Raw genomic sequence first — 26,358 nt, 5'->3', positions numbered from 1 at the left:
TTCAGCATCTTCCTGGATATCATTTCGGTTTCTCCAAAATTCATTTCAAAGATCACCTTAGCATATAAAAAACCTTTTACCCCAAACCTTCATTTGGACTCATGAGAGGCAATGTCATATCAAGAGGGAAGAATGCTATTTTTCAGGGAAAAATAATTATTTTGCTTCTTTTTAGGGCCAGGGCTAGAAACTAGGTCTCCTAAATTGTAGTCTCTATCATACTATGCTACCCACACCCTGATTATTACATGTAGTTTGTCAAGATACCACTTAATAGGTTTATAGTACTAGTTTGAGTATTTCAGTTCTTTCAGAGGGCAACATTTTCTTGCAACAAATATTGGCAGGGTAGGGCATTTTGAGTTTTCCTGGAGGGTAGATAAGATTTACATCCAACTGCTGTAATTTTTCTCATTCCTTGTGATCAAAGGCATCTATTATCTATCTGTCTATCTGTCTATCTATCTATCTATCTATCTATCTATCTGTCTATCTGTCTGTCTGTCTGTCTAGCCATCCATCCACCCATGTCTCTCTCTCTCTCTCTCTCTCTCTCTCTCTCTCTCTCTCTCATCTCTGTGTCTCTCTGACTGTCTGGTCCACCTATCAGAAGCTACATGGAGCAATGTTAAATCCTGCCTCACACACTATCTGGCTGTGTGATCCTGGGTAAGTCACTTAACTTCTGTCTGCTTCAGTTTCCTTAACTCTGTGGGGATAACAATAGTATCTACCTCCCAAGGTTGTGAGGATCATATGAAGTATTTGTAAAGCACTTAGCACAGTGCCTGGTATATTTTAGGTGCTTAATAAATGCTTGTTCCTCCCCCACACACACACTCCAGCCCCCAACCTATCAAAATGGAATCTTCCTATCTTGCCCTGGCTAGATATGTAGAGTTTAGTCATTAACCCTATACTGATTGACACAGGAGCTTTGACTGGCTCCATTTCTGGACAGACATTTGATAAGTTTAAGTTCAGAGCAGCTCAGGACTCAAGAACCTCCAAAGATCTGCCACCCCTCCACAGATTACAGGCAGGTACTACCACACCCAACTTATTTATGAGACAACTATAATTGTGAAATACAATAGCTGAAGAGATCAGATCCATAACTTGGGTCTTACTGACACCATGCTGTCAGTCATGGAGCTAATCATGGTAGACCCAGAGTTATGTAGCATCTTCTATTACCTTAGCATGATGCACCATTAACACATATGTACTTTTAGTCTACCATGTAATCATCTCTATGTCTTTTTTCCTTCCAGGGGATCAGTCCATCAGAACTTTCCTGACTTTACTTTTGTGACTGGTAAAGTAATTGGATACATATTCACATTAAAAGGAGATATTGATTCAGACGTAGCCATTGATTTAAGCAACAAAGCATCATTAGCTTTCTTGCAAAAGCATTTAGGTAAGAAACTATTTCATAAAATAGTCATTACCTAACACCAGACTAGGGTGACCTATTTTCAAGTTTTAGTTCTTTTTGAAAAACCTGATATTTAGTTTAGAATTTCAAAATACTATGCTTATTTAAACTGAAAGAACTAGCAAATCAAGGTAGAAATGAAAATGAAATTGTTTTAGCAACACAATAAAATGTTATATGCCAGGAATCACTTTACTATGCATACTTGTCACTGACATATAAGTGGCCTGTAGCATGTATACATATTAAGTTGTATTATGCCATAAAATGATATATTGTACATAATACACAGACACATACTCATGTATACACACGCACACACACATACACACACACACACACACACACACACACCAGAAGCATTTACATCAAAGAGTTTCCTATGCAGGTCTGGAGTGGCACAGATAGACAAAGAGACCAACATATGTTCACAATATAGCAGTGTTAGTAATATGTTTTACCTCATAGTATATACATTAATCTCTTAAGGCTAAAATTTATACAGGGGTTGATAGTGTGCTGGGTCTACTGAAAGCTGGGTTCCTTAAACCCTGTCTCCTTGCAGTGCAGTGGCTATTCACAGACATCATTTCCTAACCCTATTTCCCTTGTGAGACTTTTTGAAACAGGTTTCCCTTAAGATTTCCAGAGTATTTCTACTTAAAATTGGCTAGTCACTAATTAGTGGCTTCAACTCCCTAAAAAACATGTGCACATTTGTATTTTTTTCTCCTAGATCTTCAGAGAAATTTTAATCAATGGGACCATTTAATTGAAGGTGAAGATACAAACCTCATTCGAGATAACAAATGCTGATTCAGGTTACATATCTTTCTGAGTACCTGGAATAAAGACATGTGTAGTGTCGACCAACCCATTTTTTTAAAAATCTAAATTATGTTTCACTGAGACCATGTTTTTTTTTTTTTAACTATTGCCCATGTACTTTCTAAAATACAGACTGTGCTATAATCATTGCTTAAGATTCATCTTGATTAAAGTAGTTGAAGTTTATTGAGCTTAAATTCAAAGGAGTTCAGTGTACAAAATTCATAGCAGCCTGTATTTTTATTATTCTCATCTTTTGGAGTGTTAATGTTTATGGAACATTTATTTCTACATTGTCAGCATTTTCTGATGAAGGGCTAATTCAAGTGGTGATTGGGGCCCCTCTCATAGTTCAGCAAAGCAAGGCCAGTGACACATCTGCAAAAATAATTGGGTTGATACCATTTTGGTTATCAAGAGAGAAAGGGGGTAAGGGATGGGATGGAAGTTGTATTCACACTTACTTCCTTTTGCACTAAACACCTTTGATCCAAGGAAAGAAGGACCAGAGAGAAAGTGCCATTCTGTGTACTGATTGGTTTCTGTCCAGGTAACCCAGGTGGTATCACTGTCCCCAAACTCATGACCATCAGACACTTAACAGTTCAGAGGAGGTAGGAATATGAAAAGTATGAGGAAAGACAGCTAGATGGGAAAAGAAAGCAGCCAGAAGCTGCTAGTTAGTTGCCTCCTTTAACATAATGCTTTGTCTAGCAAGGAAAAGAACAAAACATATTCCATTTTCTGAGCAAAGTGCTCCATGTTGGGAATAAAATTAACAAGGAAATATCAGGATAATTTTGGTATATATTCAATAATTTTATGAAAATATTTTCCCTAGTTTTCTTTTCAATCTTGAAATAAAAATTATAAGATTATATGTAAATTATGTGATAGGGTAAAAACACAGATACACTTTTCACTGGAACCCAGATCCTTGCCAGAAAACTGCTTTTTTGAGATCTTAACCAAATAGCTTTACTTTCACTTTTCACATTAGTATTTCATAATCAATGATATTCTGATCCCAATGAGATAGAAAGAGTCTAAAAAAAATTGAGGGTGGTGCAGAGAGTGGGACTGTAGAAAAATACATACATTGGATCATCAATACAGAAGGAAACTTGGACATTCTGTAGTCCACAACCTATTCCTTTTTAAAATAAGAGCCAGCAAACAAAGATACCCATTGATTGAGAAAATAAGTAGTAGTACATGAATGAAATGAAATGTATTTAAATAAGTAGTAGTACATGAATGAAATGAAATGTAACTGTATTACATAAAACAATCTATGATGAATACAGAGAAGCATGGAAAGATACGTATTAACTGATGCAAGCTGAATAAGAACCAGAAAAATAACATACACAATGTAATGATTACAGTGATGCAAATGGAAAACAACTGAGGGCCAATGCTGCAAAATTGTAATCTCCAAGACTGAGACCCCCCCAAAGACATGAGAAGCCATGTCTTCCCCTCTACTATCTTTTTTTAAGCAATAGAAGACTGCAGGTTTGGAACACCACAGAAGTCAATTTAGAATGTGTTGTTGACCTATTTTTTTCTTCTCTTTTTTTTTGTTATAAGAGATAATTCCCTGGAGGGAGCAGGGATATATGGGGAAATGTAGATGATATAAAAATGAAAGACATCAATAAAAACCTGTCTTTTTTCCAAAAAGAGGTACAGGAAGCATTAGTGACTTTGTCCATATCTTATATAATACAGGTCTTCAGTAAACTGCATGTCCTCCAAGAGTCTTCTCCAAGACTCCAAGAGTCATGAAGCTCATTTGGTTGGACTTCTCCATTTGCTGGCATGCACTCCGATGCCATCTGCTTATTGAGTTATTAAACAGATCTTCAGTCTCAATTCTGATATTTCCAGCACTGGTACAGATGACAAGTCATTCACACCTCCTTATTCAGAACTACTATTGTCTTTATTCTTTCAAAGAACCCAATTTGCTAGATATCCTCTGGGTCTCTGTTTTTTCCTTCTTGCTACTTGATTTACCCACTTCTTTTTCTGCTTATCAATTGCTCAGATATCCTTTATCCATTTCTTGAAACCAGATTTTTGGAAATACCTGTCACTTACACCCACCGTACTTACTTATTCATGACCATTTGGGTCACCTATTATTGTCAATTAAATGCATTGTTAATACAAGCCATTAGGTTGATAACATATTTTCCTCACAAACATGTCACCACTGCCTCATTTTACAAATGAGGAAACAGAATGAGGAAGGCTCCAGATTTACACAAGTAGGAAATATGTGAGGCCAGGACTTAAATGTGAATCCAGTGCCCTTTTCTCCCCCACACTTTTACAAATGTTTTTCTACAACAAAGAATATTTCCATAGTGCTGCAATTGACTGAAAAGAGCGGAGAATATAAGATGTTGCTGTGGTTATTGTTTGTTGACTGTAAGAAAGTGTTTGATTTGGTAAAGGAAAATGTAGTTTTAATGATTCTCCTCCAAAAAGGTATCTCTCAAGCCCAAGTGAAAAATTATATAAAATTCTTTGATAAATTCAAGGGCAAATGGAACAAGCATTTCTAAAGCACCTCCTATGTTCCAGGCACTATGTAAATGTTTTACAAATGTTATCTTATTTGATCCTCACAACAAATTTGGGAAGTAGCTATTTTTAACCCCATATTACAGTTGAGAAAACTGAAGCAGAGAGAGGTTAAATCATGTACCTAAGGGTCATTCAGCTAGGAAATGTTTATTGTGCCACCCAGATGTCTCAATTTTATCTTATTTAAAGTCTTCATGGCAAAGCTCGAAGGCAATATTATTATCCTCATCTTACAGATAAGCAAACTGAGGCAGACAAGATAAATTACTTGCCCATGGTCATATAGCTAGTTGGTATCTGAAGCAAGATTTGAACTCAGATCTAATAACATCTATCTTCCAGATTACCCATCTATAGCACCACCTAGTAGATATAGAAGGGATGTTGGAGACCAGTGTCCAGCACTTATTTAATGAATCTGGGACCTTTTCCTATTCCTTTTTTTTTAATCCATCTCATTTCTTTTAGTTTTTTATTTTTGATCACCACCTCCCTCAGTCTTTCCTCCCTTCTTTCAGACCCCCCTTCCCTTTTACTCCCCTTTCCCCTTACTACTTATTCCCTCCCTTTCAGCCTCCCCTCACTTTTCTTTCCCCCTTCCCCTCCTACTGCCTATACAGTTAGTTATATTTCTATACTTAACTGAGTCTGATTTTTCCTTCTTGAACCAAATGAGATCTGAGTAACTCTCAAACATTGCTCATCTCTCCTCTTTCCCTCTACTGTAATATATTTTTGTGCCTCTTCCTGTGATGTAATTTACCTTATTCTGCCTCCTCCTTTTCACATCTCTTGTCACAATCCATTGACACCCTTAAATCACAGTTTTATCATCACATCATATACTTTATACCCACTCTCTCTAACTATGTATATCCCTTTTATATTTCATAATAAATATACAATTCTAGCAAGTATCATCTTCTCTTATAGGGATGTAAACAGTTTGCCCATATTGAATAACAAATTTTTTTCCTGTTTACCTTTTTATGCCTCTCTTGAGATATGTGTATGAAGATTGAATTTTCTACTGAGCTCTGACCTTTTTATCAGGAAGGTCTGGAAATCCCTTATTTCATTGAATGTTCATCTCCTTGCCTGAAATATTATGCTTAACTTTGCTGGGTAATTGATCCTTGGTTGTAGTTCCAGCTCCTTTGCCTTACAGAATATCATATTCCAATCCCTTTGATCTTTTAATGTAGAAGCTGCAATGTCCTATGTGATCCTGACTGTAGCTCCTCGATATTTGAATTGTTTCTTTCTGGCTGCCTGCAGTATTTTCTTCTTTATTTGATAGTTCCGGAATTTGGCAATGATACTCTTTAGTGTTTTTAGTTTGGGATCCCTTTCAAGAGGTGAATGGTGGATTCTTTCAATGACTGTTTTGCCCTCTGGATCTAGGATTTCTGGGCAGTTTACCTTGATGATTTCTTAAAAGATATTGTCCAGGTTCTTCTTTTTATAATGGCTTTCCAGTAGACCAATAATTCTTAAGATTTTCTTTCCTGGATCTATTTTCCAGGTCTAATTAGATATTTTACAATTTCTTCTATCTTTTCATTCTTTAGATTCTGTTTGACTGACTCTTGATGTCTCAAAGAGCCATTAGCTTCTACTTGCCTGATTCTAATTTTTATTAAATTGTTTTCATCAGTTAACTTTTGCACCTCTTTTTCCATCTATCCAATTGTTCCTTTTAAGGAGTTATTTTCTCCAGTTAGTTTTTATACTTCCTTTTCTACTTGTCCAATTTTCCCAGTTAGGTTTTGTGCTTCCTATTCTATTTGTCCAATTTTCCTTTTTAAGGAGCTGTTCTCTTTAGGGAATTCTTTTTTCCCAGTTTTAAAATAATTGGCCAGCTTTTCTTCTATTTCTTTAATTTGGCTTTTAAAATACTTCTTGACCTCTTCCAAGAATGCTCTTTGGGCTTCAGACCAGTTCATATTTCCTTCTGAAGTTTCAGATGGGAGTACAGTCTCAATGCTGACCTCTTTGGTATTAGTGGCTTGGTCCTTGTCCCCATAGAAAGATTCTATGGTCTTTTCTTTTCTGGCTTGCTTCTTGCTTATCACCCTTTTCCTGGCTTTTAAAATAGATCTCTGCTTCTGGGGCACAGGGGGCTCTGTCCCACAGTTCTTGTGCCTTGAACTTGAGGCTTTGTATATTGTGGCCTCTAGTTATTTCAGCTAGAAGCTAAAATGTTCCAGTTTACCTGATGCTGAGCTGGTTGGTATTCGAAAGCAGAGGCCAGGTGAAGTCTTTCTGGATTTCCCCAGAATTACTCTGGAGCTAGCTGCGTTAAGTGTGGGGGGAGGGGTGGTCTGGCCACAGGAGGTCTCCTCTGCTGAGCTAGAGCATAGGCAAGCTCAACGTTGGTTAACCCTTCTGCACTAGTGTCTTCTTGATTCCCCTGAGGTGCTAAGGCATACCTGGGGTCCTGATGTTGGCAGTTTCAGGTTCCACCTCCCTGGGGCTCAGGATCTCCTCACAGTTTGCTGAGGTGGGGCTGTCTGGGACAGCTCTGGTCCTGCACTGGTCCCCTTCAGCCACAGCAAGAGGGACCCTCCTTAGTGATTTTCCTCATAGGCTAAGAGACTGTTTACTCCTTTGGTTGACCCACTGTTCCAGGATTTTTCCTGGGGAAATATTCTCTGGGCTCTTCAAGGTCAACAAGGGAAGGAAGATAGCAACTACATCTTAGCTCCCAGAAGTTCAAGTAGGTGACTTACAGATATTTAATCTGTGGGCTGATAGTCTCAGGATTGGCTGCTTCAATTACCTGGGGTTCTGCATTTCTCTCTCTCTCGGTTCCACTGGACTCCTGTCCTGAGATGATATGTTTGAGAATCTACAGCATGTCTGCAGCTTCAGATCATCTGGGGCTTTCTACTTAGCTCTGCCACCTCTTTTCTTTTTTTAAAAATAATTTTTAACATTCTTTTAAATTGAGTTCCAGATTCTCTACCTTTCATCCCTCCCCCATCCACTGAGAATTCAAACAGTATGACATCAATTATACATGCAGAATTATGCAATACATATTTCCATATTAGCCATATCACTAAAAAGAGCAAGATAAAATAAAATTATATTTCAATTTATACTCATAGCTTTAACTATGAAACATGGAAGTTGCTACATCTTGTTTGAGCTTGACTGTGACTCCATGATATTTGAATTGTTTCTTTCTGGCTGTTTTCAATATTAGCTCCTTGACCTGGCTGCTCTGGAATTTGGCTATAATATACCAGGGAGATTTTATTTTGGGATCTCTTTCAGGGGATGATTGGTGCATTCTTTCAATATCTATTTTACCTCCTAGAACTAAGATGTCAGAGAAGTTTTCCTTTATTTCTTGAAATATGATATCAAGGCTTTTTTTTGGATCATGGCTTTCTGCTATTCCAATAATTCTTAAACTATCTCTCCTTCATCTATTTTCCAGGTCATATTTTCTTCTATTTTTTTATCCATTTGACTTTATTTTATTGTAACCTGATTTCTTATGGAGTCTGTAGTTTCCACTTACCCCATTTGAATTTTTAAAGAGTTATTTTCTTCAGTGATCTTTTGTACATACATCCTTTTCCATTTGGCATTTTAGAGTTCTTTTCTTTAGTGTCTCTTTTACAGTTAGTTCAATTCTGTTTTTTAAGGTGTTATTTTCAATATTTTTTGTGTCTCTTTTATCAGGCTGCTAGTTTTCTTTTCATAATTTTTTTGCATCATTCTCATTTCTTTCCCAAAGTTTTCCTTTACTGCTCTTGCTTATTTTTTTAACCCATCCAGGAATTCTTGTTGGGCTTAGTTCCACTTAGCATTTTTTCTTTGAGGCTTTGCTTGTAGCTATCCTCACACTGTCTTTTTCTTCTGTACTTTTTCTTGATCTTTCCTGCCATGGTAGTAACTTTTTGTGGTTAGATTCTTTTTGTTATTGTCATTTTTGTTATTTGTCATTTTCCCAACCTATTTCTTGACTTTGAACTTTATGTTAAAATTGGGCTCTCTTCACCTGGGAATGGGGAACATTGTGTCAAGCTCCAGATTTTTTCATAATGCTGTCTTCAGAGTTAGTTCTGGGGATCTACAAGTTTTCAGTGCTTTAAAGATGGTGATGAACTAGGAGAGGTGTGATCACTGCTTTCCTTGTCTGTATTCTGGTCTTTACTCACAAAGGCCCCTGCTGTCCTACAGCCACAAGTTCTACTGCTTGTCTTAGCCCTGGAACTGTGACCAGAACCCTTGCTCTCTTCCAATCACAAACACCCATCTCTGCCCTGGAACTGCTTCTGAGCACTAGAGCTGCCAATCAGTGCTAGCCACATCCTGTACCAGCAAAGGCCTCCTGTAATCTCTGATCAGTTAATTATCTGACCCCCTCTATCATCTCTGGGCTGAACATTGCTAAAGCTGCTGCTGCTGCACTTATTTCTAAGAGTCACTCCTGCTCCTGCCACACTCTGGCCTTGTGCCCACCCCAGTGTCACAGGCTACTCCTACAGACCTCCTAAGTTTTTGTAGGCTGGAAAAAGCAAGATTATTTGCTTTTGAAGACACCTTTTCAACATATTTAAAATACCTATTAATTTGCTCACATTAATTCTGGGGCTAATCAGTAAATCATCTCAAAGAAAAGTACCCAGTGCTCTGCCATTAACAATGGAATTTTTTTTTGACCTACTCTTAGGAAACAAAGTTTATAGTAAGCTCTTTTTTTTAATCAATTTGCAGTTTCTACTAGAAAGTACTTTACAGTGAGAAACAAAATGTAGTAGAACCTGTCTTTATTTTTGTGTTCTTACATAAGAACCTCTTCTGTTAGAGTAGATCTAGTGTACCTTTCCAGCACATCATGAAAACCATGGGGCATAACAAAGATGCTAAATTCCCATTTAAATCAAAGGAAAATCATTTAATGTTAATGATAATATCTTAATTTTTAAAGGGTTTACCTAACTATTAACAAAATGTGATTAACACACCATGCTGGCGAAAGTCTAATTAAAATTTCTGACTTCTAGCTCTATTACTATTTTGTCTGGAACTTCCTTCCTAATTACACATATTATGTGTGGCTCAAATGAATTTACATCTAAAGGGTAATCAGAAAGAAGCACTGGCATTAAAAGGGACTGAGAAATACTTCTTGTGGATGGGATTTTAGGTGAAGGCTTGAAGGAAGCCAGGACATGGAGATGAGTGAGAGCATTCAGAAAGACATGGGGGAGAGCCAAGGAGCAACAAATAAGAAGATAAGAGTGTCTTATGGAACAGGTATCATGGATCATAAAGTAAGTGGAAGAATGTAAGGTTTAAACAGACTGGAAAGGTAGGGTACATCTTTCACTTCCATAGAATCACACCTATGATCTAATGGTCTTGCAGTTGTAGGGGCCAGACCCCACTGCTACATTTATCACCTGGAGCTTCTCTGAACTTAACTAGACTGGCTCTTGACAAACCTATTGGACCTTCACAGAAAACCTTTCCAATACAATATGGCACCAAACTTGATGGCTAAATCTCAAGGGAACAAGATGTTTACATGCCTTCAAAAACTCAGTCTCCTTTAAACTACAAAGTTTAGGGATTCTCAAGATTAGCATACACAGAAGGCAAAATTAGTAGCAAAGATACATTTAGGCTAGATGTAAAGAAAAACTTCCCAACAATCTGAACCACCCAAAGGTGAAAGGGGCTGCCTCCCAAATGGCACTACAGTGAGAAATGGCACACTATACTGTTGATGTGGAGAGGCAGGAGAGTTTCAGAAACAAATGTCAAATGATCAAACCCACTCATTTCTCTAAATATATCTTTTGTTAAGGAATTTTTTTAAAAAGGCAGTCTACACCATCTTTTAAGGGTAAATTTTATTCAGTCTTGTCATGTTATACATATTCAAATTCAAACAAGTGGTCAATTATTTATTCACTAGAAAGGAAAGACAAAACTTCTAAACAAAGCAGAGCTATTACTAACAAATGAGACCCTTCTGAAGCAGTGAGCATCACATAATATACACAGGTCATGTACAACATTTTCTGTCATACAGATTTTTTCCCCTAATTTATATACTATATTTACATACATTCACTTTCTGAATTTTGACTAATATGGAAGACAGCAAATATTCCATGTCAAAGGTAAAAACTATTATTCAGATTTAAAGAGAGATGTTGTAAATTCTTTATTTACATAGCACCACAAAATACCATAGATATATTCAACCTGAGATTTGTTAGATTTTTAAAATCATTTTCCAAAATGGTAAGTTCTTCTTGAGGATATGAACCCACAATTTTTCTGCCGATCTGAATCTTGTAAACAAGATGCCACACATTCAGGAACTATTTCATGATTTCTGGGCAACATCTAAGGCTCCACATTTAAATCACCTCCAGACAGTTTTTCTAAAACCAGAGGGGTAAAGCCTAAAGCTGAGAGAGCAGAAATAAAGAAAATATTATTTGTATAGATGCTTCTTCATTCCTAGATCAATACTAGGGACAGATTATTTAAATTGCAGGTATTATAAAGATCTGGTGAATGTTCAATTTGCTTTTAATCTCTGTAGTAAAAGTTTGGAAAGTAAGAGATAGATAAAAGTCATTAAGAGTTATATGAATCTGTCATAACTATGTCTTTTGATAATAAACAAGTCAGAATACCCCAAAATTTCCCAAGGTCAAGTACTCAAAACTACCTGCCCCTTGATTTCAATCAACTTAATGCATAACATCACCAAAAGCAGGTAACCTAAATCAATCTGCAAAATCAAGGGGAAAGAAAAGTCAGTGGAACATGTACCTGGTTACTACTCAGTCCATTCTGGCTAAAGTATTTACTCTTTCATAATAAGATCAAGAAAACTAACCATTTCATTTTTTCTTGGGAGGCAAGAGTGTTATCAGCTATGTTTAAGATTACCACTCAAAATTTGTGTCTCAAAATTACCTTTAATAGCAGTGTCATCTGTTGAGTTTAGGTAAAAATCTTTCTCTAATGCTTGATATACACCCTACCAAAAGAAAGCCCAGAGTTACTACCCATGCCATGATACAAACAAAATGATAAGATAAGATGGGGGTGGAGGTGGGGTGGAGGGAAAGAAACAAAAAGAAAATGCTACAAAAACACCTGACAGGATTAAAATGAAATGAAAGAATAGAGTTCAATTTCTCAGTTTTCTAACTAAACTTATATACATCCTTTCTACCAGAATTAAACTGAGTAGCTTTTTGGTCCAGTTTTAAAGAGTTGTAATGAGGTTAGGTGGGTAGAACCATCTGTAAAGATACAACAGATTTCAGGACGGCAGGGGAATATAATCAAATATAAGTACTGTGTAAAGAGGTGAACTTTAAATTAAATGGATCAATGGAAGTTGGACAAATACACACACCAGATGAGAGGGACCTCCTAAAACATACACTTTGAGCCCAAATGGGAAATACTAACAAGTATTCCCCATGAGATGACTTGCCAAAATTATGTGTAATATAGCACCTTTGCTCACTACTAAAGACTTTCAAAATGAAACCTGGAAAATTTTATTGTGATCATCAAAGTGTCAAGACAACCCATTAAAATACCTTGAACACTGTGCATTACACAGGTTATAGCCATAAATGGAGAAACCCATCTATTTGCTGACAAAAATGCTTTTTTTCCCCCAGAGTGGGGATGGCAGGGTTGAGTAGTCAACCTAGTAAGCCAAGTTCCCAGATGCTGTACCTCACCAGATTTTCTCCTTGGTTAGCTATTTTGTTTCCTGTAAATCTTCTTCCCAGATATGTTGAGCACTCATTTGGTTTGAGGTGTTAAAACAAAAAACTAGCTTAGTAAAACCAAAGGTTGTTATTTAAATCTAGGTATTCAGAAAATCAGCTTTCTAAAGTCAATTTTGCTTTCACAATTTCCTTTACAATGATCTATATGTCAGTTTTAAATTATACTCAATTAAAAATCCAAGACTAGGGACTAAAGTAGGAAGCTTAAAAAATGAAGATAAACATGTTATAGTTTAATATATCATTAAGGCACCTTTTGATAACTTTACAATAAAATTTATAATTCCATACCTCAGATGGACTGTTATTCAATTTAGGTATTCCATTCCAGACATTTTCTGGGTTCACTATTTCTTCCATACCATTTGAAAGGTTCAGAACCTTAGAAAGATAACAATGAGCTTTTTTTAGACAAGTGACTATAACCTAAATGAAAACTTAAATTGCAAGAAAACAGATCTCATGACACCTAGAATGCTGATTCAAACTTTAAAGTGTTTATTATGTGCTAATTTATAAGGAGGTATCAATTTAATTAAGCCTTCAATTTGCTATTAATAAAAAATAAACCACTTCAGTGAGGTTAAGAGACCATATTTCAAGTAAAACAAAAATACTCGGAGATTTTTTTGGTTGTACTTTTACCATCATATGCATATATGGCAGACAGTGTAAAAACCTTGGAAATGCTTTTTTTCTTTAGTAATGGGAAAGCAAGTTTCTGTGCCTCTCTAATCTCAGAGAATAATACAGTAAAAACAACCTTATTGCTAGAGCAACTTCTTAAAGTCATTTTAGGGTAGCTGTGCCAGCATAGTTAGCCTGAGAAATAAACAGGTGCTGATCTTATTTCATGTACTATTAACAAAAGACATTTTCTACTGAAAGAAGTCCTCTTTTAATGCCAGTAAATTTTTTTTAACACTCCAGTCATTATTTAATACCACTAAATTTTTCCTAACACTTCGATAATTATTTCACCGGGAACACTTAAATCCAATTTACCTTGGTACCTTCATCGGCTATTTCCAAAATCTGGCACTCAGACCATGTATTCTTTAGGCTTGACCAGACAACACATTTCGAACCAATGGTGAATCCTTCTAGAGTATAGGTATTCTCAATTTGAGCTACAAAATTCAAAAAGAGTTAAGCGTTCTTGTCCATACCTTCCTTCCCAAATTCTTTAGATCCTAGATTTCCAAAGCATTTTCCAAAACTGCTTTTACTCTAGTCCTTGGTGGATTTTTAAAAATAGAATCAATAAATTTGTTCCTACCCTTCCCCCTTCTACTTTTATTTTCCCATCAGCCACTGATACATTTTCCTCACCTTTTGGTCACAATGGGAGAATTGTCACCAAAGAGGCAATTAGAGAATAGTATACTCAAGAGTATGTAGTATCTCAGACACTTTAACACTTCAAAAATCCAAATGACAATTAAAGTTAGATGCTTGTCATTTTCTATAACCATCCCACCAGCCTAATCAGAAGGGAAAATGGCAGACTATCTTAAAGGAAAGGATGAACTGTTTTAAATTTTTATATTTTTTGACTTTATAAATCTTCTTTATAATTTTTTTCTTATTTATCTTCTTTTTATTTAGGACAAATTCTCTAAAAACAATTCTGGGCTTTCTAAGTTCAAAGGAAAATTAAAAACACAACAGGTAGGCTTCAGAGACTTGCAAGCATCATAAAATGATAGGAAATGAGGAAAAATGTTAAAAATTTTCCTTGTAGGTAAAATGAAGCTGTTAGAAATGTCAAATATGTAGGATGCCATAACATTTAAGAAATTTTAAAGTCACTGATTCAGGAAACTTGAGTCTCGGCCCATCAGTGCACAAAGGAAATACTGTAAGCAGTTTTAAAATGTCTCTACAAGTAAACATATGACAAATATACATTCTGAGGTAAGATACTGTATCAAGATATGTGAGGGTTTAATCTTAACCCATCTTCAGAAATTAAGATAACTTGAATTCCATAAATCTCTTTTTCATTAAGAATAAGTTACCTAATAGGCTTAGCTAAATACTGCCCATCCTCCACCCCCCACCCTTATAAAACTGCCATTTTCTTGGTGTATTCCACACAAATTAAAACAAACACACACACACACACACACACACACACACACACAGAGAGAAACACTGAGATTCATCATTTCCTAGTTTAAGAAATTCAGTCTCTGAAAAGTGAGGAAAAAAATCATACCTGTTGCATGGTCTGTTAAAGCATTCCCATGGTTTTCATCTGCCTTTATTTCTTCTTCAGGAAGCAAGTGAGTCAAAGACTCAACAGCAAGTCTGTTTTTGTACTCTGTAAATACTTCTTTGTACAAGTTATGTGAAGTCTCTGTTTTGGAGTGTATCTTGCCTCTGCCAAAGGGTTTTAGGTGATTCGGTTCTCCGGGGTGCTCTGGACACAAAATTTCCTGGGACTTCTGACTCACCTTTGAAAAAGGATGCATCTCCTTGTCTAGAGACAGAGACGCTATTGGAGGTTCTAGTTCTGGCTGTTCTGATTTAGAATTGTTTGAGAGCTGAACTGTAAACTGTTCCAGGGTGACTTTTGAGTCACATTCTTGGGAAAGCTGGGCCATGGGAGGTTTCAGGTCCAATTCTTTTGCCTCCTCACCACCTAGGGAAAGCTGTAATTCAATGGACTCCAGTTCTAAGAACTCTTTTGATTCTTCCAGTGAGAACGGCACTTGGAGGGAATCCAGTTCTAACATTTCTTTTGTCTCAGTTCCTGGCAGCAGAGTTTCTAATCCCAATATCAAGTTTTTGTCACTATCAAACTTGACCTTTTCAGCAAAAGAACACTCTACCCTACAATCTCCAGTGTTGTCTTTGCTAGGCTGCCCCACTGCAGGCACAAAAGTAGTGATGGTTTCATTTTCAAAAACAGGACTTGGCTTGGTTTTAACAAGGTTTAATCCACTGCTTTCATGGAAAATATCTCCTTGTGGTTCTACATAAAGCAAGCCATCTTGTACAACTTTGTTTGGCTTATTTCCAACATCAAGACTGAGTGGCATGGGAATATCTGCTTCCCTCAGTTTCTTTTCACATAGAGTCTTTGAGAATTCCTTATCAGTTGTAAAGAACTGACTGGAAAATTTCAGCATTTTCTCATTAAGATTTTCACCTTCATACTTTAACTGAACCACTGCCAGTGGTATATCACAGACATCCTTTTTGATCTCTAAAATAGTAAGCTCTAAAACACCTTCTGTAGCTATTTCATAAAAATAGTCGTTTTCTTCAAAAGAACACACACCTTCTAAAACATTATATCCGGACAGACAACAGGGGAAACACTGCATATTAACATTCAGGAGGTCACCAGGGATATTCCAGAGGGCATTTCTGCCAAAATTTACAGCATTCCCAAAGTCTACAAACCTGACCGATATGAGGTCTCCCTCTAGCACATCAGTAACAAGTCCCCTATAAAAACGGCCATCTTCATTGTATTTAACGATACAGGCTACGCCTGACTGAATAACTGAAATGCAGTCTGCACAGACTGCTGCGCGTTCTCCAGCAGCCTGTACCTGGGGGTCCAAGCGGTCAAGGATTTTTGTTTCAGCAAACTGACACCAAAAATACTCTGGCCCATCGATCACAGTAGCATAGACTTTTATCTTATTTACTTCTGGAAGGTACCAGTTGAGCAATTTAAACTTTGTTTCGCCAGAATCTTTAAGGAACTCCCCAGAGGGAAGAAGAAGGGAAGGAAGAGGAGGGGGAGGAGGGGAAGGAGGAGGAGGAGGAGGAGGAGGGGGAGGAGAAAGAGGGGGAGGGGGAGAAGGAGGATCTAACAGAGTCTCTGGATTGGTACCTGTATTTATCTGGGCAGAAGTTTCTACTTGTAATTTCGCACTAGATAGAAATTTGCTTATCATATCTTCTGATATTACACCCTGCTCATCTGTAAGCAAAACATCCCACTTATCTTCAGATTTCATAACAAATTCACAATTTATCTGAGCCTCACCTGTTCTCTCTGAAAAGTAAAGCTTTTGACATTGGTTTTTAGTTGGCAGGATGTGAAGCCCACCCAGGGAACAGTGAATACTCATCCCTGGAACTAAGGTGTTAACTTTCTGAAGCTTGCTTAGTTTGCTAATGTTGACCACTGAAGTGTTCCCATAGTCTATGAATTGTACAGTGATGAGGTCGCCAGACTGTTCTTTAACTACAGCCCGATACTTTAAGTCATCCTCTGGAAAAACCGCACAAATCAAGTCTCCCTTTTCTAGAGGTTGTCCAGCAAAACCTTCATGTTTTATTTTATCATCATTTAACTTTTCTGAAATACTTGCAAGTTCATCCTCATCATCGACTAATTGAATATAAAAGTCTGTTAGATCATTAATATGGGAAACATATACTTTAGTTTTAAAACCAGGCACAATACTCTTCTTGGGTAGATCACAAAATTTAAGCGGTAAGTCCTTGTTTCTCTCTAAGTTAACTTGCGCAGAAGGCTGAACAGGATTCTCTTCTATTTTATCAAGTGGGTGGGACTCTTGATAATTTTGACTTTCCACAGATTCCTGACAATTAGTTAACAAGTCTGTCTTAGTTGAACTTTGTACATTTTTTAATTCCTTACATGCTAAACTGATTTTAGGTTTGCATGATTCTTCCTGGATCTCTGGCATGCATAATTTGTTTGTTGTGTTGCTGGAATATCCAGCAAGTAAATTCGCATTTTCACTTTCTACTTCTTCAAGGGTTTCAGCTGAAGAGAGCAACTCTTCATTTTCTACTTTCTTTGGCCCTTTGTAACCTAGTAAACCCAACTTCTCATTTATTTTAGCATTAATCTGAACACTACCATCATATAATTCAATAATCAACCTTCCATCTGGATCTTTTGCTACAACTAAAGCCTTCAGTGATTTGTCTAGTACAGCCTCTTCAAACCAACCTGCAATTTCTTTAGGAGTATTATCATAGACATCAGACAAAGAACATTTCACAGCTTGCATGGGCAAAAGTAAGAGATCATAGGCATCACCTGGGATGGGAAGCAAGTCTTCATCTGTAACTACATGAACATTCCCAAAGTCAACAAAGAAAACTTTGTTTGGCTCTTTGCCTGTAATTATTCCTCTGTACCAATTCTGGTCAGTATATTTTGCAAGGCACAAGATCCCAGGGCTTAATGAAGATGTTTTTGAATTTTGCAAGATTTTGCTTAGTCGACAAATATCACTTGACAGCTGCTCTAGCACATCTGAGCTCCTTGCAAGCTGGCAATAAAAAGTCCAAGGTCCATCAACGTGTGTTACAAAAACGGCTTCTTCACTTCCAATTTTGATATCGTGTGTGGAATAATAGTAGGAATGGAGTTGCATGGAGGATGCTAGAGGTTTTGGAAGTCTAACTTGTCTTGCAAAACCAATTTCTGCTAGGTAGCGGCAAGCACTTTGAAAAGGAGTTAGTAAGTCTACCACATTAAAGAGTTCTTTATTATTTATTGCTGCAAGGGCAAAAATTGTGCATTTCAATTCCAGATTATCTTCCCAGGCATTATCTACAAATTCTTTAAAAGCTTGAATTGCTCTTTCCTCCCAGACAAAGGGATTTTGACCAGTTGGTTGAATTAAATTGTAAAGGCTACATCTAAAAGCTTGAGCCTTCAACTTTAAAAATTCGTCATTGATTGAATAGATATTCTTCATAGAGACTACCTCTTTATTTCCATAGTCAACAAATATTACTTTGGCATTGTCAGCAGAAGGAGTACCACTAATAATCAAGGCTCTGGACCATTTCCCATTAATATTACGCTTTGCCAAGCAAGCTGGACTGATTCCCTGGTATGGAGTGGCAGAACTCTTGCAAAAATCCTGAATTTTACACATTAGGGTTCTGAGACCTTGAAGGTTTCTGGTCAGTTGGCACCAGAAATATCCAGGGCTTTCAACATAAGACACTTTGACTTCTACTGTGCTCCCTACATCTAACTGCCCTTTACAGGGAGAATCCGGCTTAATTTCCAAATAATTTTGTACTAGTGGAGAATAGATGGGCATATTTCTAGTTTTCTCTGTTGACTGCGCAACTGATTCACTGAAAGAGCTTTTTGTAACAACCGTTCCATCAGTCACAACCTCTGAAACTGGAGGCTTGTCCTCTTTCTTTCCCCACTGTCCAACTCCAATTTTCCTGGCAGAAGACACTCTGTTACAATCAGCACTTAGTTGATTTGTAATTTGCTCCTGGGGGTGGACAGGTGGTTTTACGTCTATCATCTCAAATTCTTGGTATTTGGCATATCCAGCCTGGGCAATCAATTTGCTTACATTTTCTTCTCCCATCCTTGATTCATCAAGAATTTCAATGACATACTGGCTATTCTGCTTATCAAGAACATGAATGACCAACTCCTTGTGCAGCACTGTTTTTTTGAAATAGGAAATGGCTTCTCGGCTCCAGCTTTCCCCCAGGGGCCAGATATCAGCTAGACAGCACTTGAGTGCCACTGCTGGGAGCTGCGTGAATTGCGGAAGCAGTATTTTTACATCACAGCAGCCCACTGTCTCTGTATTGCCCCGATCTACCAAATGCACCTCCACACTTTTGTCCCCTACCAATCTAGTGACTACAGCCCGATAATACCCATGCTCTTTCCATTTGGCGCAGCAGAGGTGGTCTGGCACAGGCTGCAGGGCTAACCCATCCAGCTTTCTCGATGAGTAGAAGTTGCACATACTCCTCACTAACTTGCCAAAGGGGCAACTGTGTTTTCTCAGTCTGATCCAAAACTCCGAGGGATCTTTAACAAATTCCACCTGGGCATCATAGAAAGAATTAGCCTTCAGGCGCACAGTTTTCAGAGTTGGGGGGGACAGGTCATCTTCCAACCCTTCCTCAGATTCGAACTCCTCCTTCCCTTCCTCTTCTTCTAGGCCTGGGCTATGGAGAAGTCTGTCGGCCAGACAGCAGGCCTGGACCCCGAAAGCACAGTTGAGATTGATCCCATCCTCTCCATATAAGGTTACATAATACACGTGTTCAAAGGAACTATAAAATTCGATTTTGGCATTCACTGCCTGACCTAGGATCAGGGCCTTGAGGTCTCCTACTTGGGAACGAGACCAGCCTCGCCCGCCATCCCAGAGTCCGTACAAGGCACAGGGATAAGTAACTACAGGCATCCGAAAATATTCAGGAAGCAAATATCTCAAACTACCACAGCTCACTAGCTCTTTCCTCCCATAGTCTACATGCAGCACTTGGGCGCAGCGCTGTGGTCGAAAATTCTCCAGCAGCTGCGCACGGTACCACTGTCCGTCCAGGCCACAAGCAGCACAAGGAGAGCCGGGCTTGTCAGGGTTCTCCTCCCTCTCCTCCCAGCTGCTGCTTCTCCCACTTTCATCCCCGGTACCTGTTGCCCGATAGGCATGGGCCATGCTATCGGACAGCCGGCGGATCTCCTGGGAAAGGCTACGGAGCTGGCAGTGGATGCGGTGGGGGTGGCACACCTGGGTCACCACCACGGGCTCGGTGACACCCAGCTGCAGCTGGGGATAGAAGTAATCCAAGAGCTGCGGGGGCTCCTGCTTGGGCAGGGCCCGCGGGAGGAGCACGGAGGCCCCGGTGGCGTTGATGTAGCGCTTCAGCAAGGATCGAAAGAGGCTGTCGGGCACCTGTCGGGCCAGGCCCAGGTCCTGCATCTGCTGAAACACGGAAGGTACGTCCAGCAGCACCAGGCGCTGAGGAAGCAGCACGTCCTGCACACGGCCCTGGACCTCCTTGCCCTGGAGGTGGCTCAGGAAATCCACTGCTCCTCGGGACCACTGCTGGGGCTCGCCGCCTCCACCTCCCCCGAGCGGCACCAGGCCAGTCAGCACGCAGCCCAGCACCTCTGACGGTAGGTGGAAGAACTCGTTGCGGCCTGGGGCCAGGGCTGCTGAGTTGGCTGTCACCGTGCGACCTTCATCCAGGAGGAAGACCCGGCACTCCTGCGCCTGGCGGCTAACAACGCGGCAGCGGTGCCAGCGGGGCCCCAGCTGCACGAGGCACAGCTCGCCAGGGCTGGCTGGCATGGCCCGGGTCCGGGCCGCCACCGCTGCTGCGGCCACCTGGATGTTGTGGCCCAGGCGCACGTACTCCTCCCGCCTGTCGCCCACCAGCCCCCACAGTTGCACGGGGATCACCTCCGGGTGCACATCCACAAAGGAGACGCGCACTGTGATGGGGGCTCCAGGGCTGGGCAGGCCGGGTGTGGAGCACATGGTGAAGGCGGGAAACGAAGGAGAAGAGGCTAGGGCGGACAGGGAGGGCCAGAAGCCGAGTTACAGAACGGGGAGGCTGACTTCTCCCCACCGAGGCTTCCCCCAATACAGGCAGTCCCTGGACCTTGGGGCAGAACACGGCAGAGGTGGGTCCTCCTCCTCCAACGAAGTCCCCGGGAAGAACGCGCTGCTAACTTCAGTGATCAGTGGCAACCTACACCCAAAAGCCGAGAAAGGAAAACTTGTTTAAAAACCGACGGGGAACCGCTCCTCTCGCGCCTCGCCTTGGGCTGCCCTCTCGCGAGTCACTCTCCCGTGCCCTAGCAGCTACACATCGCACGTGAACGGAAGGGCTAGAACGCAGACTAACTGCTCCGGCCCCTGGCAGCCCTGAATATAGCGCCGGAGCCTGGGCGTGAATGAGTACCCAGCTTCCGGGGGGCTCGGGTGCGAGGACTTCATTGGCCCGTGCGCGGGGCGGTGAGGAAGGTTGCTGGCTGGCGAGGTAGCGGGGAGGGGGGTGGAGAATGAAGTGCTGTGCGTGTAGGTATAGGCACCAGCGGGTGCAGAAGGCTTCTGGAGAGGGGCAGCATCGTGCGCACTGAGGTGTAACTCTCCCACGTATGCGCTGCCAGCCTAGAGAATGTTAGGGCTGGCCCTCGTAATACTTGGGTCCAATTGAAGAAACACATGTAACAAGATTATTAAGTATCTTGCCCAAGGTTACATAGGTAGCACTTTGGTACCAAGGTGTGGACAAGAGGACCTGGGACCTCAAAGGTCATTTATTTACCGCGATCCTTTCATTTTATAGAGAAGGAAACTGGGCAACTAGGTGGTGCACCCAGACCTGGAGTCAAGAAGACTTCTCTTCCTGAATTCAAATTTGATCTCAGACACTTATTAGCTTTGTGACCCTGGGCAAGTCATTTTACCCTGTTGGCTTCAGTTTCCTTATCTATAAAAGGAGCTGGAGAAGGAAATGGCAAACCACTCTAGGACCTTTGCCAAGAAAACCCCAAATGGGGTCACAAAGGAAAAATAACTCTTCTACTTCAGCATGGAACAGAAGGCTTTGTATTTGCTTCTCAGTGATGTCACAAAGAGACAGATACGCCTGAACAACAACCTCTTCACATCTCTGTGAATGAACTTCTTTGGTCAAAGTACTGATCTGGTACCAGATGGCCAGCCTTTGTGGTGGAAGGGGCACTGAATGTAGAGTCAGAAGACTTGGGATAGAATTCACACTCTGTTAACACACTACTAAACCACCCTGGGTCTCAATTTGCTACTCTTGTTCAGCCATGTCCAACTTTCCATCACCCCATTTTGGGTTTTCTTGGCAAAGATCCTTAAGATCCTTTGTAAATGGTACAAATTAGGGCTTGATTGTTTTGTTCCTTGCCTAGCCTTAAGGAATTGATGGAGAAAATGTTATCAATGCAGATTAAATTTAAAGGTATCTTTTTTCAGAGAGCTGGTTATTAAATATTTACCAGCATGCTATTATGTATGTATCACTGAGTTGGTAAATTCCTATTGTTTCGTATAAAATTGGGAGAATTATAGGATAGTACAGCTTGACTTCATAACAATTTAGTTTTTAACACATTGATGAAAATTAATTAGAATACTGCATAGCTTGTTAAGTCATAAAATTTCCTAAATTGGTATAGCAGACCTCTCAGAAGTATATGAAAAGAGGGTAGCTAGGTGGCACAGTGGATAGAGCACTGGCCCTGGCTTCAGGAGGATATGAATTCAACTCCAACATCAGACACTGGACACTTACTAACTTTGTGACCCCTGGGCAAGTCACTTAACCCCAGCTGTTTCCAAAACAAATCACATGAAAACTACATTTCCCATGTCTCTTCCCTCAAATTTGACTAATTGATTTGATTTATTTACTAGTGTTATTATTAATTCATTTATTTATTCAATAAGAATTTATTTAGAAATTACCAGGTACATCCCATTTTGCTAGGGATAAAGTTTAGTTAGTGTTATTGCTTAGCCTTAAGCAGCCTACTGCCTGAGAATGTTAAAAAATGTAATAATATTATATATAATATGATGTATATAATAGTAAAATGTATAATATGGATATATCATGAACGAAGTTCAAACAGAGACTATGGGATTTTAGTTATTGACCTTGGCCTTCAATTTGGGAATTCAATTTTGGGAGCTTTACTTCCCCTAAGCAGATTTTACTTCGAGAAGTATGATCAGGTAGGAATTTTTAATGGATAATGTAAACTGCAAAAGAGGAGAGATTGTAGAGAGATGAGCACAGAACACCAGTCTGAAGTGGTAGTGGGGAATGACAAATATATTGACCCCTCAGCCTGGATCTGTAAGTTGGGAGAAGTTGGAAGCAGAGCTTTCCACTAGAGGGGGTTTCGAAGGTAGTATTAGGGGTTGAGGATTAGAGGCAAACAGGTACAACATGCTCCTGTGAAAAGGGGGCAGAATGTATGGGAGTTTATTCACAATGGAAAGTAGAGGGGAAATGGAATGAGTCTAGGGAGAGTTAGGGCTGATCTGGACAGGGATTAGGTAGAAGCAGTTAGAGGGATCTAGTGAATGAGAGATTTGTACCTAGATAGCTGGTTGTGAATAACAACTTAATGGTGATGGGTGGATGGATGACTGAATGAATTGAATGAATGAGAAGAGGCAAGATATTGAGAAGGAGGTTTGAGGGAAATGGGTGGGCAATGAAGAGGTAGGATGGGATGAAAGAAGGTAAAAGAATTATTGAATAGGCTTAATTTTATTATTGGAAGAGTATGCAGAAGTAACAAATCTTATAGTTCCAACTAGAATGTTGGTTTAAGTCCTTAAAAATTTGTCTCTTTATGTTTTGTACTAAGAACAAAGAGGTAGAGAAATACATATGTATATATGTGTATGTATGTATATATATACACACATATGTGTATACATAATACACACATATTTGCTCCTAAAATATATCATTGTTGCTAATAATAAAGTGAACTAACACTTTCTAGTCAAGTTTGGTAGTAGGTAGTGCAGTAGATTGAGTGCTGGGCTTCAGCAGTCAGCACAGTGTTTGGCACATTGTAGATGCTTAATAAATGTTTTTTGAACTGAGTCAGGAAGACCTGAGTTCAAATCCTGCCTCAGATTGGTTGCTGTCTTTCATGCTCAAAAAGGACATCAAAGAGGATATCACTACACTGGTGTCAAGGTACAATATGTCTGACTAGCTGATCAGACCAATACAAACTCAGAAGGTTCTACCACAGATGGGGCATAAATAGTCCATATGAACATTTGGAATGGAGACGTCCCTAATTTGTGCATCTCGTGTTTCTTTTGAGCTACCGCAATTCTACTTTACTCAAAGAGCACAATGCTTCTTTCATCCAGCATGCCATGCTGGGTGGTCCTGTAATAGTGTCTCCCATGTCTCACAATCAATTCCAAGTTCTTCAGAGAGATCTTGAAAGTGTTCTTGTATGACTTCTTCTGACTTCCATGTGAGCACCTGCCTTGTATGAGTTCTCCATAAAAGAGTCTTTTATATAAACATACTTTTGGCATTCAGAGTCTGGAAGGCACCTCAAAAGCCATTTGAGTCCAATCCCCTCATTTTACAGATAAGGAAGCTGGAGGCTGAGAAGGATTGTTACATAATACCCAGGGACATATAACTAGCAAGTGTCTGAGGCAGGATTTGAGCCTAAGTTTTCCTGACTCTTAAGTACAGTGTCCTATCCGCTATGTCACACCGCTCTCACCCTCCATTTCCATATCTGTAATACAGGACTGATGTTGAATTTGAGCTGAAGACTTTCTGACCACACCTCACATTTTATTCACTGAGCCATCTAGCTGCTCACACTTGCTAGCTGTGTGACCTTGGGCAAGTCACTTAGCCTGTTTGCCTAGGAAGTTGCTAGGTGGTTCAGTGGATAGAGCACTGGATCTGGAGTTAAGAAAGATGAGTTCAAATACAGCCTCAGACATTTATGAGCTGTGTGACCATGGACTTAACCTCTTAACCACTTATCCACTGAAGGAGGAAATAGCAAACCATTCCAGTATCTTTGCCAAGAAAATACCATGGGCATTATGGTCTATGGGGTCACAAAAAGTTGGACATGACTAAACAACTGAACAAATGTAGGACTGATACTTTACACTTACCTCAAAGGGCTGTTATGAGGATCAAATAAGACTGTCAATCAAGTGAGATGTTTGTTTTGCAAACTCTAAAAGTCTGAAAATGCTAGTTATCATAGCTGACAATTTCATCAATTTGTTTGCAGCTTTCTAGAGATGACTTCCTATGCTTAACTAGGTTAATCCTTACATAAACCTACATGATGTCATAGTGTTGTGAGAGACAGCAAAAAGTTGTTTCCACAGAAGTTATTATTAGTTCATGAAGTCATTGAGAATTAGATAATAAGAAGACCAGAAGACTGTAGGTGGACTCAGCCAATCAGGAGACAAGACAGTGGCCTTCAGAAAATTACAAAGTTTTTGATAGAGGAACCAAATCTACAGCTAGCTGGAACTAGCCAAGAAAAATGACCTAGAGTTACCTGGAGAAGACTTTTCTTCACTGCACTTGCTTAATGAACCTCACACATATAAGCAGACACCCACATAAAATTATCCCTCCATTTTCTGATCATAGGTCCTATGTTCGAGTATGTTTGGGAGGGGGGTACACAACCAAAGGTGGTAACATAATGGGCATGTAGGGAAGATGATGACCTAATGGAGAATGGACCAAGCCATCTCCTGGTGGGAGGATCTGTCTTGACCTAATAGTATATAGCTCACATTACTTCTGTATTCAATGCTCTCTCCTCCTGAAAAGAGGGTAGGGGCCCGCTTTGGCCAAAGTGTTCAATTCCTCTGAACTCTACTGTAATAAATTTTCCTTGATAACTTATTAGCATCAAGCATGTCTCTAACAGTGTTGTGGTTTCAAGGTGTGTGTTGTGGGGTCTTCTTGAAAGAATTCATAGACTAGACCATCTCCAACCCAAACAAAGGCATTTATTGAAAATTACACTCTCAACAAGTGGGCTAGGATCATTAAAGGAACCAGCAGTTTGCCCAAGCAAGATAGAAATTTTTGTAGAACAAAAGATGAAATTATATAATTATAGAGTATTTGAATAATGAAATATAGGAGGGGCTTATTGATAGGGGGAGGGGTCCCAGCATTAGTGGAACTGCACATGCAATCACTCAGAATGCATACAGAAAAGCCAGTTGGGGGACCCATTCATGTACAATACTGTTATCGTAATAAGCCTATGTCATAAGTTCACTTTAGGATAGTTCTTTGCTATTACTGTGCAGGTGTTCACTTAGGCTGTGATTTAAGGGTCAAACATCCTGCTCAGTATCCTGTTGGCACTGCTTTCTTATTGGT

At 39.5% G+C, this 26,358-nt stretch overlaps 2 protein-coding genes across 14 annotated transcripts in view; one reads left to right on the top strand and one right to left on the bottom strand.

Annotated features, from left to right (window-relative positions):
* Positions 1–2,466, top strand: part of PLA2G7 (phospholipase A2 group VII) — a 67,476-nt gene extending 65,010 nt beyond the window's left edge. For all 12 annotated transcript variants that reach the window (XM_072642370.1, XM_072642360.1, XM_072642363.1 and 9 more), the window contains 2 exons: positions 1,275–1,423; positions 2,178–2,466. In XM_072642370.1, the coding sequence (XP_072498471.1) occupies positions 1,275–1,423; positions 2,178–2,257 (229 nt within the window). In that variant the 3' untranslated portion in view covers positions 2,258–2,466. The remainder of the gene's footprint in view (positions 1–1,274; positions 1,424–2,177) is intronic.
* An 8,262-nt stretch (positions 2,467–10,728) lies between these two features.
* On the bottom strand, positions 10,729–21,312 carry TDRD6 (tudor domain containing 6). 2 transcript variants are annotated; one of them, XM_072642358.1, is made up of 5 exons: positions 14,885–21,311; positions 13,669–13,793; positions 12,955–13,044; positions 11,828–11,891; positions 10,729–11,310 (listed from the first exon to the last, which is right to left on the bottom strand). In XM_072642358.1, the coding sequence occupies exons 1-5, from the start codon at positions 20,925–20,927 to the stop codon at positions 11,246–11,248; spliced, it is 6,387 nt and encodes a 2,128-aa protein (XP_072498459.1). In that variant the 5' UTR covers positions 20,928–21,311; the 3' UTR covers positions 10,729–11,245. The 2 variants fall into 2 exon arrangements, with proteins under 2 accessions (XP_072498459.1, XP_072498460.1); XM_072642359.1 differs by lacking the exon at positions 11,828–11,891 and having other exon boundaries at positions 14,885–21,312.
* Between the last annotated feature and the right edge of the window lie 5,046 nt (positions 21,313–26,358).

This window comes from Notamacropus eugenii, chromosome 2, assembly GCF_028372415.1.
Source record: "Notamacropus eugenii isolate mMacEug1 chromosome 2, mMacEug1.pri_v2, whole genome shotgun sequence".
Classification (NCBI taxonomy): domain Eukaryota; kingdom Metazoa; phylum Chordata; class Mammalia; order Diprotodontia; family Macropodidae; genus Notamacropus; species Notamacropus eugenii.
This window is presented reverse-complemented; position numbering and strand designations above follow the sequence as displayed.

Excerpts from the sequence above, each read along its gene's own strand:
- TDRD6 (XM_072642358.1), bottom strand. The coding sequence starts at position 20,927 with ATGTGCTCCACACCCGGCCTGCCCAGCCCTGGAGCCCCCATCACAGTG. Across the intron at positions 11,892-12,954 it reads TGAATAACAGTCCATCTGAG|GGTGTATATCAAGCATTAGA; the intron begins GTATGGAATTAT and ends TTCTTTTGGTAG. Across the intron at positions 11,311-11,827 it reads AGATGACACTGCTATTAAAG|CTTTAGGCTTTACCCCTCTG; the intron begins GTAATTTTGAGA and ends CTGCTCTCTCAG.